The sequence below is a fragment of the Argiope bruennichi genome, chromosome X1, assembly GCF_947563725.1.
Source record: "Argiope bruennichi chromosome X1, qqArgBrue1.1, whole genome shotgun sequence".
Lineage (NCBI taxonomy): Eukaryota > Metazoa > Arthropoda > Arachnida > Araneae > Araneidae > Argiope > Argiope bruennichi.
In genome coordinates, this window is record NC_079162.1 from 45,763,246 (window position 1) to 45,781,091 (window position 17,846).

A 17,846-nucleotide genomic window follows, 5' to 3' on the forward strand; every position below is an offset into this window, starting at 1 on the left:
TTATTAAGGTATCTAGAACAGCTCAAATAATGAATTTTACAGGTAGCACGTAGAAATAGTTTTCTTTTTTTCTTAGTTTGCACACACATGTTACCATCAGCTTCAATCCGAGTGAAATTCAAACCAATTCATTAATAACCAAAGCCTTCTATTTTTATGAAAACACACTGAAATTGCAATGTATGCTGTGATATGGATTTATGTATTTTTTTAATTCGATTTTGAAAACACTGAAATGATTTATAATAGGACTGTCATAAAAGGATATAAAGCATTAAATATTTATTTTATAAAATAGTTACTAGTAATCAAAGTTAATCGATTGAAGTTGTATCTCTAATTAAATATTATTACTGCTATGATGCATTTTGGTTTTTGGATAGCATTTCCCAAATCAGGGCTTCTAAGATTGTGGCTCATGAACCTCAATGGTGTTGCCTTATAGGTCGCGAAAACTAACAAGATAATGTTGCCTCATTTTTTAAAAATATTATAATAGAAAATGATGGCGAAAATCTTCAAAATGTTGATATTTCATTAACAATTCTCAACAATTAGATAAAGGTACGTTTAGTTTTTCGTATTCATTAATCAATACTACAGAAATTTTGACCGCAGGAAAATTCTTCGATCTTAATTTCAAAATATTTTAGCAGCCCTGAACCAATTAGTTTATAGTGATGATGTTGCTTAACGAGGTTTGCACAATGCTGTCTAAAGATTTTCCTATTTAAAAAAAAATTAATACTTGAATATATTTTCTTTCAGTGTGTACGGATTCACGATACAGATGCAAAATGTAACTTTTACTTGAACACCCAGTCTTGCCATGGTTCAGATGGAAAATTGGATTATATGTTCTTTATTTTTTGTCATCTGCAACCAGAAAGTGCATGGGGAGGAATCGCTTTGTGTGTAAGTTTTTCTTTACATATTAAAATGGTTCATGCTTTTAAAATTAAGTTGACAATAAACTCAATGTTTTAAAGTTATTATTTTAATTTTTCTTCTACTTTTTGATGCTTTGAAGATATTATTAGGTATAAACTAGCGCTTAATATCCTGGATTTTATTTAAATAAGAGTTCCGATCCTGTATTAAAAATATCATCCATAAAAAAACTAATCTTTTCACATTTTTTAACAAACCAGTACATATAATTTGCTATGGAACTGAAATAATTAATCGTTTGTAAACTATTATAGAGTAACTCTTAGCACTCATACTGTAACGTCCATCTAAAAAGTAAAATGGAAAAATTCATTTACTGTATTAGACTATAGATTAACCTGGTTTAAGGCTCTCGGTTTTGGAACCAGAGAGCAGCATATTCAAAATACAGTTGCACTGGAAATCCACTATGCACACGTTCCAGGAGTGTTTTGAATCCATTCAGAATCAAATGCCCTTCCACGAACGTGTTTTGCATGTTTGAAGAGGAAATAGCAGCTCAGGAGTTGTCTTCACTCACTAACCGCTGTTCACAATTTTAAGGCTTACTTTAAGATAATCCTTGTGGAACTTTGAAATTGTTTGTTAATCTGTTGGTGCAATCAAATTAAATATATTAATTATGTACGCAACTGAGTATATTTTAGGATCACACACCAATTTCATTGATGGGTATGATATATTTGAAAAGGGAGTATCGACTCAGTTATTTTATGCTTTCTCACTAACAACGGCTCAAAATTATAATACCTCGTTAATACGTCGATTTAATTCAATGCTTGTTGGTGCCAACCTAGGTGCTCGTTGGGAGCAATGCATAAGAGCATATAATAGTGCGATATATCGAAAGCATGTCGGTTTTGTTACTTTTCTATACCAATAGACTAAGATTAAGATTTTTATATAAATAATTATTTTTTACATATTCATTTGTAAAATAAACGTTATGTTATAGTAAAAGCGAGTAAATGCCCTTGTGGAGTAAGAAAATAAAAACCAATTGAATGCAAATAGAAATAAATCTCCTATGGAAATTGCCCCGTTTATGCCCATAAATAAAAACTGCTCATCATCACCCGGGAATATGACGTGCCATCAGGAAAACCCATTGCCTCGTTCCTCTTATGTGACGTCACTGATTCATTCCAATAGAATATTAAGTTATTTAAAGCATTGAGATCACTAATGGGGAAATTATTAGGAAATGTTGAACAAAGTATTTTAGTAAACATTTTAGGTAAAGCGAATCAAAAGTAAACATCCTGTATTGGATATATTTTGAAAAGCCAAAGTTAACAGGATGCTTCTTATTTAAGCACTGGACGCCGGTAAAAAAATGTGTAATGCAGTTATTCATCACATTTGGGACCTCAGCAGTACCGAATAAATAGTTTTACGGGATTATGGAGCAAGATTATAATTTTAAAGGCAATATAAAAAAATTATTTATAAAATGATATTTAAAATAGGTTATAATAATCTGCTCCATGCTAAGAAAAAATGCGTATGAACCTAACTTTTAAAATGTATTTTATGTGGTGTTCCATCAATGATTCAGATCTCGTCAAAAATCACACTCGAGTTTCTGAATTCTGTAACACTATAGGTTTGTTGGATTAGGCAAATTTTATAAATGTATTTAGTGCATCTGTAGACTGATTCTTGGTTGACTTAATCTTCATTTACCATGGTATTTTCTTCATCCTTTTATTCCACATTTAAACCTGTGGGTTTACAACACTTTGTATATTCTATTCGTCTACCAAAGGTATAATTTCGACGATTTCAATCCAGTCAACAACTTTCTCACGGGTGCACCTACGAAAGACTGGTTTGATGCAGCTTCTGACAAATCTAGCATAATATTCGTGACTATCAATGTTAAGATTTGAATCTTGATCCGGATCTTCAGTATTAGGTCAAAGTTTGCATCAGCATCGCTGCTGAGTAGCTTTTTGTCCAGAAGTGTTAGATCGGCGCCGAATTAAAAAATGTGCCGAAATGAAGAATGCCTGATTAAAGGATATCGATTTTAACTTTTTCATTTTCCGTTAACAAAAAAGTTAAGGATATATGATAATTTATTTTGCCTTCAAAAAAGTACGGGGTTTCTGTTATTGTTGCAAAACGTTCAAATTTGTGATTACTTAAAAGACAGTGCCTCTTTCGATAGCATCATTTCAGAAGATTTACTTAGTTATGCAAATTTTTATTTATGATATTTGGAAGTTCATTTTGAAACATATTTATAGAAGAACATGCAAGGAAAATATTTGTCCAATTACATGTAATAAATGTTTGAATAGAAATGTTTGATTGCGTGTACATGTGACTGGGCTTGTGTCTTGGCGTTATGCTTAAAGCGCTTTATCCAGGAAATAATGGCAATCCTTAATTTTCAGCATTTTCGACAGTTACTATATGGTTTCGATGTATGATTTTCCCGCTAGTTTAAGCGTGTTTCTCATTGATGTTATCAAAACTGCCAGAAGTGAAAATAACAAGTAGACAAAGGACAGTCATCATGGCTTTTAAAAATACAAAAGCAGAATTTAACCAGAATTGAGCCAGCGATATTTGACATATGGCTAGGACACAAAAAAATTCAAGAATTCGATAAGAAATTAACATCCGATTACTTTACAAATACATTTTGGTTATTGCAATTTTTTTCTGTTTCAGAAAGAATCTTGCACATAACGTACTGTGTGAAGCTTTAAAGTAATTTCAAGTAAATGCTATTAATCTTTTTACCTCGCCGAAGAAATTGCATCTCAGTAAAAAAATCTTTTTTATGACGTACAGAGAAAGGTCAATGGCAGATTTTATTAATATCTATTAACTGAATGAGAAAGTTTATCTCTTCTGAGATTTGTTTTTATTCCGATTGAATTGATTTCTGTTTAACAATCTAATATTTCATGATCTATAAAATGTTGGTTTTATATGTTTCTCGAGTTTCTATAGCGCTTATAGAATTGAAAAGAGGAATTTCTCAATTCTCGTATGTTGGATGTTTATTTGTACTTCCTTTTGCCTTTCTAGAAAAGTAAAATGTAGTAATAAAACATGAGAATGTCGTCTCCTGTTACGAAACTCGTATTTTTATTTGTTATAAAACACATAGTAAGGACAACGTCATGGAATAAAGCACAACATTACTAGAAATAAAGTAAAAAGCGACGGATTTAAGCGGATGATTGAACTAAACATTGAGCTGAAAGGAAGAATTCTTCTGTCCAGAATTTATAATGTTCCGTGTTATTTCTTTTTGCCTTTTTAGAAAACTAAGAACTGGTAACAATGTTTTCTCCTCTTAAGAAATGCATTCATTATAAAACACAAAACGGTGTTCTCAAGAAGCAATTTAGGGCTTCATTCTTTGGGAATTGAAATTGAATCATTAGTTAAACGATGTCACAAGTAGCAAAATAGGAGTAAAACTATCCAGTATTCTTGTAAGAATACTGGAAATTCGTCCTCTTGCAATTTATTATTATTTTTTCGAAACGGATCGAACGGATTTAATCTTGTAAAATTAATAACTAAGATTTTAAAAGGGATTACGTAATTTTCTTAAGAGATTTTTGGGAAGATCAGTGATCTAGGGATTAGTTTCGGTTTTGGCATCAGAGGATCGTAGGATCAAGACCCTATTCAGCTACTGATCTTCTATATATGCTGCCCTTGTGCACGTCTAATCCGCTAGGGTTAAAGTTCTGTATTTTCAGGTAAATTCCTGTTTGATTCTCAATGATTCAGTTTATAATAATAAAATATTTTCAGTTAATTAAAAATTTATAAATTAAATATAAAGTATTTCTCTTATAATACACATGGGACCACAATGACATGGTAATGGAATCTCGGTGTCAAAGTCGGGGATTTAAGACCCAGTTCCACAATGTTCTCCCTTGTATAAGGTATTAGCACATATTAAATCTGTTAGAATCAAACATTTCCTAGGTGGTTGGGTGTGGAAGTTTGGGTGCCGAAGTTCAGGTTTTGCATTTGTCATCTGCTTGTGTTTCAGAACCAAGTTGATCATTTAGAATTCTAGTGTAGTTCAAGCTAAATAATCTGCGTTAAATTGTGGAATTCTGAATCAAAAGATTTTCATGCTGTAATATAAATTTTAAACATATTCAGTAGCTTTTGACCTATATAATATAAAATACTACATTAGACGAAAGTTTTTACTCGAAGCAGTAAATTTTATATAAAATTTGAATTTTTTAAAAACTTTATTTTTCAAATATGCATCCCCCTTTTTCATAGCATTTAGAATTGTTTTTCTGTTCAGAAAAAAAATTGACAGATATTTTATTTTTAGAGATAAACCAAGTTCTTTTTTTTTTATAACTCATTTACCTAGATATTAATGATACGTATTTAATAGGATATAACAGACTGGTCTAAAATTCGTGATAATATGTGGTGTTTAACGTTTTTTATCCTTCTTAATATAGAACATCTAGATAATTTTATGAGTCAAAAACAGATTAAGTGAGGCATATTTCATTGATAAACGAAACCTAACTTAGAACTTTAATTTAGCTATTATGTAAGGAAATTTCAGTGGGAATTGGTCCATTTTGGTCTCTCACTCAAAGAGAAACGAGAGAAATCTCCAGCAGTCACTTCCTCGGCGCGAACATTTTGTTGTTATAGTAAATGCTAACCCAACAGTTTTTGAATAATAGAAGTTAGAATCCATAACCTTTTCCACTATTTCATGCTTCTTAGCCGCGCCATGCAATGCCTTAACTATTAAGGCATTAATGGTCTGAATAATATACTGCTAAAAAGTCAAAGAATTACACTCTTTTCTGAAGAATTATATATATTTCAGTCATCGATTTTGAGAAAAATAAAAATGGATAATTATGAATGGTATGCATTCTAATTTTTCTCAAAGATTAAGACTCCTTCTAATCCTTCTCTGTATAAACGTTTGGCAGTAGAAAAATTGTCCTAGAAATTAATTTTATCCTGTTTAATAGACAAAAGGATGCCTCAAGCACTTTTAGAAATTACAAAAGGTTTAGTACTTTGAAAATTATCATTTAAATAAATTGTGGGGTTTTTTTGGGGAGGGGAGGGAGGGATTTTCAATGACCTGTGGTTAAAAAAGCGTACGATATCATCAAAAAGCTGAAACGACCGAAGAACATTTTAGTTTGGAATTAACTCAGCAATCTTTACCATTTTCCGCAAGAATAAGCTATAGTTCTCAAACTGTCAGAGAGGGAAATTACCGAGTAGCGATCTTTATAATGTCCAGTACATGTACTTTTGGATTCGGGTAAAGTGAGCATGCTAGCCATTCCACAATCTCGGTTAACTACTTCAGAAGACAGTCTTTCAATAGATGAGCTTCATGACATCGAGCGGTTTTAACCATAAGGAAGAACGAACTACCGATGACTACAGCATACATAAAATAAAATTTTTGAAAATAGCTTTCTTGAAGCATCTATTCAAGTAACCATTTTGGATTAGATACAATGTGTACATCTACTTGAACTTGTTGCTGACTAAACAGTCAGTCTCGATTTTTTTTTTTTTTTTTTTTTTTTTTTTGCATACAAAATTAGTATTATTTCTTATATCGAGTTCTTCTTAAAAGAGGATGCGGCAATTAACTGACTCTATGCAGAATCTTCTCTCGTCTGAGAAGTGAAATTTGATACCGCTTTATGATATCCCAAACGCGATATCTTACAGTAAAGACCCCCTCCCGCCTCCCGAAATCATTTTGTAAAAAGTATTCCGATAATTCCAATGTTGTACCACGCAGGCAGTATTATCTGGGATTCTTGATCTGCCGATGATTTCCTTGAATTCAAAATTTATGCATTTTGGTGGTCTTAATGCTGTTTTTCCACAAGAATTTCTTTCTTCCAATGTGTTTGAAGCAATGCACAAGAATTCAACAGTTTTTAAACAGAATTTACGGGATATATGAGAAATGTGGTTGCGGAGATAATAGAATCCTTTAATTTTTTTAGCAGTGTATAGTCATTATATACAATGTAATTGCAATTCATTATTTACAGCTGCAATTCAATTTACAGTATTCAATTCAAAATTTAGTTCTTCTGATCATGATCTGATCATTTAGTTCTTCATGATCTTAAGCTATTCTACTCAACAGCAGTCAACTCATTCTATTTAATTTCTGAATAAAAAATGAGAAGTTCTTGCAAAAATTAAATGCTACATTTCTTACTCAATTTACATAAAAAATGTCGTCAATAAAACCAAATTTTAGGCCTCCATGTCATTAAAAGGGAAGAAAAATATCTTCATAAGAGACCAAATCGCATAATATAGTCCATATAGCATTACTATATGGAATCGATGTATCTAATATTCATATTTAAGTTGAGGCTTTATCACCCTCAGGTGAATAAAACCCATAATAATGCACCTATACAACGATATCGCTCACAACCAAATTAATAGAAGGGGTCATTTAATGTGGCCCTGCTTATTTATTGATTAGACCAATCATTGAAGAAAATTCTCATTTCACCGTGGCGTCTGTGGCAAGAAATTTTATGCAGGTATCATTTTGAAATTTGTACCTGTGCATGTACTTGATACATAATGCCCCCAGAAAAAATCCCATTACGGTATCCTTTAACAAATTTGGTCACGCATTTCTGAATTTCTACAATACAAGGGAACCAAAAATCCATTCACTAATGCTGACACATCACTTGTACACAAGGCAGCCTCTGGTTTGCGGTGAAAACGGATATGGTCGATAAAAAAAAAGTGAAGATAGCTGCTGTACTATTTATTGAAAAAAAAGATTTCAAAATGATTTCTCAAATATATAATTGATTCAGACATTAATAACAAAATTCACAAAGCGCTGAACGCTAATATTTCATGAAAGAAGAAAGAAGTATCGAAATATTTTTTGCTTATATTGTTTACTACTGTACTTAAAATGACACTTATTTTATGAGTGATCATAGTATGTTGGAGAAGGAAAAAAAAAAAAAAAAAAGAGATAAAATCTTTTTATCACGAAGGACTACTTGAGTGTCATTGAATGATAATTTTGCGTATCTTCACTAATCGTATACCAGTTATTGTTAAAGATGTGCGAGGGTACACCGAAGTTATCGATTTCTGATAATATATGCGTCACCTATGAGAGTTGTAGTTTCACAATCCACATTTATGGGTCATTAAATTTAGTACGAATCAAGACCAAATGACTTTCAATACTGTTTCACAAAACATAATTTAAGAATGATATTTGAAATTATTGATTTTATCCTTTAGAATAATGTTTTCTGCTTCTTTCATTAAAGCATTAATGATTAAGATCTTTTTTTATTTGAAGAGAATATGATTTGAATTATGTAATATAATCATATTTTTTAACTGATCGATAAGCATGTTTCAAGCCTCCACAAAAGCTGGTTGGATTGTTATTCTCTCCACTTTCCCGTGTTTTCCCATTAAATATTTTGCAATAAACTTAACCATGTAATGGGAAGCCATGTTCTAGGATCTATTTTTATTTGAAGAAGAGAATATGATTCGAAATTTCTAACATAATGACATTTTTTTTCAACTGATCCAGAAACTTATTGTATTTTTCAAGCATCCACACAAACCAGGTAAATTTTTCTCCCTTCGACTTGCTCGTATATTTTCATTATATAACACATTTTGAATAAAGCTCAATTTATAGTAAAAAACATCGAGTATGCATTTTGGTTCAGTATTTTTCTTCATTAGGTGATTTAAAAAATCCTAAATTCGATACTAGATCTACAGTTTTGTTATAAAAATCATATACTAAAACTCATTCATCTAGCTTTTTGAGTTGTTGCGTTTCCATACACAAGATTAGAGAGATTGATAAGCGTTCGGTATTTTGACAAATTTGGTATAAAATTAGATAGGAATCTACAAATCTGATAACAAAATATTATACCATATTTAATACATACAGAATATTGTATTTCCAAGTTTTTGTGTTTTCATGCACACAAACGAATAGAAGGCAAATTTTTCGTTAGTAAAATTTTTACAAAATGAAAAAAAAAAAACCCATAATCGTCATGTAAAATCCATATACCAAATATCGTTAGTCTTGATCGTTCCGTATTCATGTTAACTTGTTCAGATAGCAGACATAATAGGCAGCCATAATACCATTTGTTGAATTTAGTGAAGTCCAAACTGTGAAGATCCATTAAAATCTGCATTTTTTGGCAATTACAATATTTCAAGAATATATGTTTTGCATACGATACTATAAAAAGTCAGACTTGGTTCATAACCAAGTTGAATCTTTAGATTACGGCTAAACAAAATGTCAACTGTTCTTACAAACAAAGGATTTTGATAAAGAAACTAAAAGGTTTGTAATTTCTCCGATTTTCTCAAGTTACAGGAAGATAAGACATGTCATCCTTTCAAAGTTAATTATATAATCGCTTTTCAGTAGCAATCGCTCCAAACTTCACACATGAGTTAACAAATAGCCGCTTGGGTGCCAAAGTATCTAATTGATTTGAAATTTCGTAGATTATCTGCCTTCAATGGAATGAAACTCTAATGTACAACAGTTGTAGCAGATCATACAAAGAAGAAATTATGCTGATGCATTATCTGTATCGTCTCTAATGAAAAGAATAATATGCTTTATCTCCATATAAAGCCAAAAGTTTGCTGGAATCCACCGTGGTTTAATCAAACTTTAAAATAGCAAATCAGTTATCCTGCGATCATTATTTTTTTCTCCATAGGGTTGATAATTTCACGAAAATTTATATATTTAAAATAAAATTGAAAATCATGTAATCAGCTTCATAGTCCAGAATGTATCAGCAATGACTATTATGTAATGAAGAAAGGCAATTTTACGAATTCTGTAATAAAACTAATATATTAAGCGACCGTCTGAAAATATCATATGTAAGAGCGCCTGCGTGAAGAAACATTAATGAACTGGGTTTTGAAGATGCGATTTTCCAAACTATTATCCTTTAAAAAAGTGGGATTTTTGGATATAATTTTAGTATTTATCGCATTCAATTTCTATGCACAATTGGAAACTTCTTGCATTTATTTGTAATAAGCTGTGTTTTATAATGGTTCCCTTAGCTAATTTTTTCACTCATTAAATTTATTTATTATCACACACTTAACCATGAATAACGTCAAATTTCTGCTTGAATCTTTATTAATAATAATGTGTAATACAGCATAAATACAATAAAATAAAATTTATTACTGTTGTAAAATATGTAACGATCACTAACCTCGCCAATAAATCAAATTACACCTCATATGTTCAGAAAGAAAATCAATATTTTTTTATTGATTATTATACGAAAGAATATTATCAGATATATAGTGTTATATGTTACTCATATATAACATGCTGTAATATATATTATAAAAAACTAAGGCATTTACTTGTTTATTTATTTTACTATTGCGTCATATTCTCCGAGTCTTTGAAGTGTTTGAACAGTTACTTTTTTTTGGAAATATAAATATTTTTCCTATTTCGCATTCTCTGATTTGTTACAGTTAGGTTACATTTTTTACCTGCTTAATGGCTGTTGGGATGACCCATTGTAAAAGACTAAAACATCCTTTTGTTTATTTAGTCTAGTATTACCTATTATACCCGACTTTGTCAGAATTAAAATATTTTTAAATCCCATATTTTTAATGTAAAAAACTACTTTTTTTTATAAAAATATTGATATCCAAAATCCTTATAGTGTTTGAAATGTTCCTTAATTAAAATGAGAATTCCAAAAGAACCAAACAAACGTGCTAGCTAATTTTTTCCAAGCAAAGAAGCCAAATCAATAATTGTCTTAATAAATAAAATTCTTAATCGTCTACTTTTAAAGTTTTCTCTCAATGTTTTTTATGGTTTTGTTATTGTGTACTGCAACAATTCTTCGTACGCATTCCTGTTCTTCACCAATAAAAAATATTGCTTCAAATATTGTGCAGATTTTTTTTAAACCAATTAAAAACCGTTGTCATAGATATTTACGAAACCCAAACAAGACTATCAGAAAATAAAGTTAAGCAGATCAAAGTCTCTTCATTGCTTACAGGAAGTACTTATAAATTTCCTCATTTCAAAATAATCTCCACCCATTTAATTATTTATTAAATTTCGAAAAAATTTATTAAAAAATAATGGAAGGGAAAATTGCACTGAAATGTGACCTAGCATCATTGAAAAGGTAAAATTTTGAATTTTAAAATGATATAAAAATATTTATCATGGTATGATTTGCTATTAAATTATTGCGAGAAAACAGCAAAATTTCAATTAATTAATTATTTAATTAGATATTACCCTTTAAAAGTACACAATATTCTTTCCCTTGCCTTAAATATTGAGTGCACAAAGTTTGATCGAGTTTGTCCAATTTGGTTGAGAGGAGATGTGGAACATATCTAAATAGCCATAATGACCTTTATTACTTTCTCGTATGCGAAGTATACAAAATGAAAGTATTATAATCGTCAAAGAATTCGAAATAGTATTTTAGACGAGTCTCCAAGTTTCAGACACACCTGAGTATGAAAAATACATTTTTGGAGTTATATTTGTCTGTTTGTCTGCCTGTGAACACGAAAATTCAAAAATACTTTGAGTTGGATTAATGAAGTTTGGTATGGACTTGGCACTAAATTTGTAAATTTTTATCGAATTTTGAACGAAATCTATGCGGAGAGAGTCTGTCTGTCCGGCTGTCCGAGTAAAAGTGAACACGATAATTACAAAATGTAAAAGCTTGATATATAAAAATTGGTGCACATGTTTAGCATCTAAAATGTATTCTTATTAGATTTTGAATCAAATCTGTCAAAGGATTGACGTTCTGTTGTCTTGTACTTTCGCATACATATAAACTCGACGATTTAAATAAATAAAACTTAGTATGCGTATACAATTGTAGTTCTATGTTAAATTTCAGTTTCGATCGGAAGAAAGACATCCGAAATACATATTCGATTTTCTAGTACTCGTGTATTAAATAAATGCCAGTGATTAATCACTAAAGATCACTCGCCAGATTCACTCCAGTGTTATATATATCCTAAATATTGTTCTCTAGTACCATGCAATTAGCACATAAGTACCGGTTTTCTTTACTATAATGCAAAGCAACACGACTCTCATATGCGGGATTGAAACTAAAATTCTGAGCACTTGTGGTATTTTTGGCTTTGCCCAAGGTTCACAATTATATACGGGGGAGGAGAGAAGGGATATCACTTTCATTAGAGACTTTCGGAGAGACCACTCTTTATATTAAGATTACAAATAATTAATTGCTAGCTAATGCCCTTCATTTGCTTGAAGAGTTTGCACAGTTTTTTGCATTATAAATTATTTCTCTATTTTAAATTTCCTGAGATGATTTGTTACATTTATGTTATATTTATTTACGTTATATATATTTTTAAGTTACTTATTGAGGTATTTAATCAATTATCAGTTAATTTAGATCATGATGATAACCTAATATCGTACATTCCGATTTGATTTCTTACGTGAACGTTTTGTTTCGAAGTTATTTGACAACTACTATGATAGAATCTTGCAAATAATAGATAATTTTGAATGGATTGTTGTATGAACAATTCTATTTTGAAGCTGCTTAGTATCTATTAAGGTGGGATTTTCTATTTTTGAGACATATCCAGATTATGAGAGAGGTAATTCCAAATATCCTCACGTTGGCATGTGGCATTTGAAATTATCTCTCTCATACCAACGTGAGAATATTTTGCCCATATGTGGATGAATCTAAGGGAGTTTCACAAAAATAAATTTAACAACACTTTTACACTAGCCAGCTTTCAATATCCATTAAGTGCAATTATTAAGTGGAAAGTGACTTCTATTTACAACTAATTAACTTTTTTAAAAATAATTAACTTTCTAAAAACTTCATATGAGCGGTATCATGAGGGTAATTATTATGATATACATATGAGGGTAATATATTATGAGGATAATTTCTTGAATAAGTGAGAGAATACCGCGCATATGACCTTTGGGCTTAAATTTTATGAATAAGGAGTAAAAACATTTTTGCTTTTTAAAAACTCTGTAAGCAAAAATGAACATTAATACAACTTTATCTAATATCTATATTTTGTTGAAATATTGAACAAATCATTAAAATAATGAACAGTACTAAACAAATTTAAACGAAGCTAAAATTCGCATAGCTATCACAGCAGAAACAATCCTTGTTAGTCCCATTGTAGTAAATTCAGTTATTAAACTTGTCACCAGCACCAGGTTCCCTTTACAATGAAAGTAAAACCACTGTGCCGTTTTTATCTTCTCAGGATAATTATTAAAATAATGAACAATATTAAACTAATTTAAGATAGCGAAGCTAAAATTCACATAGCTATTCCAGCCGCAACAATCCTTATTAGTCCCATTAAAACAAATAGAGCTATTAATCTCATCGCCAGCTCCAGATTGGTTCCATGTGCAATGAAAGTACTAACCACTGTGACGTTTTTCTTCTTTCCCAGAATAATAAAGTAGATAATTTTTTTTTTCATTTCTTTTTGTCCCAGTATTTTTGTTGGTTTTTGCACAATTTTTATTTCGGTTTTGTCAACATTGTAGATTTGTTTTTAGATACATATGTATTTTTCAAAAACTACTTGTAAATTTTTAAAGTTGTTAAAATAGTAGCAATTGTCATTTTTAAGTATAAGTTATTTCCTTTTGTTAAAAGCAGCTGAAAAGTTTATACTTGTCGGCTTGGGTTTTCTTATTAATATGGACAGACTGCGTTTAAGAAGTTATAGTAAAAAAATTCTTTCTAGCTGTTTTTATCAATTTATTAAAATTAGTTTTTACTTAGTTAGCTTGAAGGGAATCATAAGCCAACTTTTGGATGTCAAATGGGCTCATTCCTTGAAATAGTTGGACAGCTTTAAAGCTTTATCATCGAGTTGAACCATATAAACGGCGGATCATCGTCAATAGGGTCTCCAATTTGCGGTTCTTCAGGATAGAGACCAAAGCCTAGATACTTGTAAAATGGTTGTTGCTTATATTCGAAAATTATAATAAAATAAAAAAAATAAAAAGAAACTGATCGCCTGAATTTAACATGTGATGAGATATATGAATCTGGAAATGCAATTAAAAGGAAATTTTTACTCAAATTTTAATGATTTTTTTTGTGTCAAATAGAAAGATGATAGTTTGTGTTTTATCAGTTATATCCATTCAGTTACCAAATGGGGAAATAGCATAACAGTTGACAGATGCTCTCGAATCTAAAGTTTATTGTAGGCTTAATACTTCTCAAGAAATCTCCGAAATGCTAAGTTTTCAAAGGCAGATGGCATTTGGTTTTCTTTTTTCATTTGATTTTGTATTTATCTAAACCAATCAGATAAGCTACAATTCGAATTTCAATCTTCTTTCGATCGCTGAACAGTCACATTAATAAGTCGTTCTGATGATAAGTCATAGGTTTTAGCCTCTTAATTATATTATGCTTAAAGATTTTTTTGTATTTTTACAACAGCAATTAATTTTTAATGGCAATTAATAATTCTGTAGTAATTAAGTACTTTTCAGCGATTCTTCAATGGTAATTAATCCATATCTCCTTTGCGCAAAATCTATAACAGGGACAACATTTCTATATCGACTTCTTACAAATCGCTTAATATCCACTTTTCTATCTTCTTTATTGCATAATAAATATGATTATCCAAATAACACGTTTTTTTTACTGCATTGTCATCAAAGTTACAAAAAAAAAAAAAAAAAAAAAAAAGACAGAGAGAGAAAAAACGGAAGCAAATCATACACTAGGATATCATATGATTTTGAATGCGGCTTCCGTGACGGCCATGACTTATGAATTCTAATTCAAAAATGTACAATGGAAAAATCCATTAACATAACTGAATATTCTCTCCAAAGATGAATCATCACAAAAAGTAGCATTTTTTAAGCAGATGGTTCTTTCTAAGATCTCGATCAAAAGAAAAGGCTTTTCGTCATCATATATCCAGACATTAGGACTCCATTTTAACTTATGAAAAATAGTTTATTTAAAATAAAAAAAGTGATTTACGTTGTTGCTTTATCATCGAGACTAGGATTTATTTAAGTTACAATAGAGTGTGAACAAATAAGTTTATTTTCAAAATATAATGGATTATAATTTAAATTGTAAAACTTGTACATTTATGTCCCCGACAATGTACATTGCTTTGAAAGGAACTGAATTTTTTTTATATATAAATTGCGATAAAAAATACCATGCAAGTTCAAATGGGCGTTCGCAAATGTATATAAATATGAAATTTTTAATCAAAGCAGTGATCCGAAATTAAATGGAAAGGGAAGCCTTTAGGAAGATTAGGAAAATAAAATTTTGTATAATTGTATATGCAAGACATTAAAATACGACACAAACTTATATATTATTTTCAGATTTGTAATTTTACAAGAAAATAATTCATATAACTATGCATAATAATTTTTAAACTCGATGAAAATTCAATATGATACATGCAATCATTAATCAAATTCTGAAGTGAAATATAAATATTTTATCTCTGAATAGTAATCGTAATTAGTATCGTTATCATAATCATAAATTAACTATTTCGACCCGCCCTAAGACACATGGAAAAATAAAGAATGACCGGACTGCCGCGACGGCAACACTGGCGGGAACTATGGTTGAGTCCTAAAGACCATCATCGGCCTACGTACAACCCTTTCCGATAAAATACGTCCCGCCATTGATAGGAGTAGTCTTATCCCTCCATTTTCATGCCCACCAGGGTGGCAAGAACCAACCACCATACCGGAAGCTTCTCATCCTCATTTCTGAAGTGCTTAATGGTGGGATTAATCAACATCATTAGATTTCATATGTTTAATTGTACGGAAATTCCTACCATTAGTACAGAATTAATAATATTCTCAATAATTAAAAATGAACAACATAGCAATAAAGTCATTTTACCAAAAGCTCGTATTAAAGGATGCGGTGGGTTATTTGGAGTCTTGATTTCAAAACCAGAGAATCTGGTGTTAATGATCAAATGTCCCCTGAGTTAAACCTAATTGTTCACTGATTCGTCAGATGTGGATATCTGGAGAGAGATCTAGTGACGCATATTACATTCTCTTCTGTTGACCATACTTCAAAATGCCAAAATCTGTCCTCTAAAGTTCTCATTTAGTTGAAAATATAACACTAATCGACTAGATCAAATCGGTACGCATGAAAAAAAATTAACTATTTCATTAAATCTTTTCAATTTGAAAAAATTTATGGTCTCGGTTTTAATGCTCGTGGTACAAAAGAGATTGTCTAGAATCTAAACAGAATTTACGGAAATGCTGTTGTTGCTTATCCCCCTTGGATTGAACTCCAATTCAATCCAAGTCCAAGAGATCGGGGAAAGAGTGGTAAAGTAGCTTCTGAGGGTAAGGACCCCTGAGCACCCGAGGGCAGAAGTCTGACTTCAGCTCATATGAAGATGACACTCACTTGCACAACCCCTTTTTACAGGGGGTTCTTTCAAATACCTCACGTATAGAACACAAGGCAAATAATAACCATGCCCGAACCGGGACTAAAACCCGGAACTTTCAGGTCACGGGGAAGACGCGCTACCTCTAGGCCAGGACGCTGGCAAGGCAGTGTTTTAAAAACGTCCGGATGATAGATTTTTTTTTTTTTTTTTTTCATTTTATATCCTGATCACTATTAGTAGTTCTTTGAACTCAAGCTCTACCTAAAATAGAACATTCTGATAAAGAAAAAGAAAAATTCCGAGATATTTAAAACAGTTTTCAATTAATGTTTTTTTAACAAAAAAAAAGCCTACAAAATTTCTTCGAACAACATTGCTTATGTTTAGAAAAATCACATTATAATTTTTATTGGCCTTTTAAATATTAAGAAGAATTGATACAATTTATATTCTTTCAATTCAGTGTCAAACAGAGAAAATATTACTTTTTTATAATTTGGTATTCCTAAAAAAAGTTCGTTTAATTATGCGGATGTGTCTCTAGACTGTAAAGTATTTTTTAGCCTTTAAAAAAGCCCTTTATAACATAGAGAAATAATTAAAAAATGTTATCTGATTAATTTTTTACTCAATAATTTTGGAAATAAACATTTAAATCTGTTTAAACAGAATATAAACAGAAAATTAAATCATAGATTTTGGATACTCAGCGAGTGTTTTATTTTTACTTCCTAACGTAAAATATTTGTTAAAAAATTCGTGATTCTTGTTTTTTAAAATAATAGGTTATATTTGAAACAAATACAAGTCATAACCTTATGACCTTTCAGAATATCGCCAAGATGATATTGGCGGAATTTATTTTACAGCTAAAATACTTTAAACTTCAGCTGTACCTTTATTCCGCTGTGTCAGTAAAATTATTATTTCTGAAGCTGATCTTCCGGCCTTTTTGTGTTGTCTCTAGGGCTGCTCTTTCATTTCTTATATAAGATAAAATACTAAAAAAAAAAAAAACCAAAGAATGTTAAGTTGAGGATATTATTTACTGGCGTTCATTTTGATGATCTGAAGAGCCTCGAATAAAAAGTTCTAAACAATATTATCTTTATTCATTTATGCACATATGCGTCTCGTACTCCGTTTTATATCACATTTCAGCTTTGGTAGAAATTCGAAACTTTCATACTTTATAGCTTAATATTTTTCTGATGCTTGTCCGCAATTTATTTTAATCCTTTTACTGAAGTATATGTATGTTATTAATTTTTATGTAATAATTATTGTAAGTGAGCATGCATTTTTGGACATCCTGTAATTTTATTTTAAAATGT

At 30.5% G+C, this 17,846-nt stretch overlaps 1 protein-coding gene across 8 annotated transcripts in view; it reads left to right on the top strand.

Moving 5' to 3' along the window:
• The window catches only part of LOC129958077 (mitochondrial sodium/calcium exchanger protein-like), a 96,482-nt gene that overhangs the window by 25,104 nt on the left and 53,532 nt on the right, over positions 1 to 17,846 (top strand). For all 8 annotated transcript variants that reach the window (XM_056070248.1, XM_056070255.1, XM_056070254.1 and 5 more), the window contains exon 3: positions 769 to 915. In XM_056070248.1, coding sequence (XP_055926223.1) covers positions 769 to 915 — 147 coding nt within the window. The remainder of the gene's footprint in view (positions 1 to 768; positions 916 to 17,846) is intronic.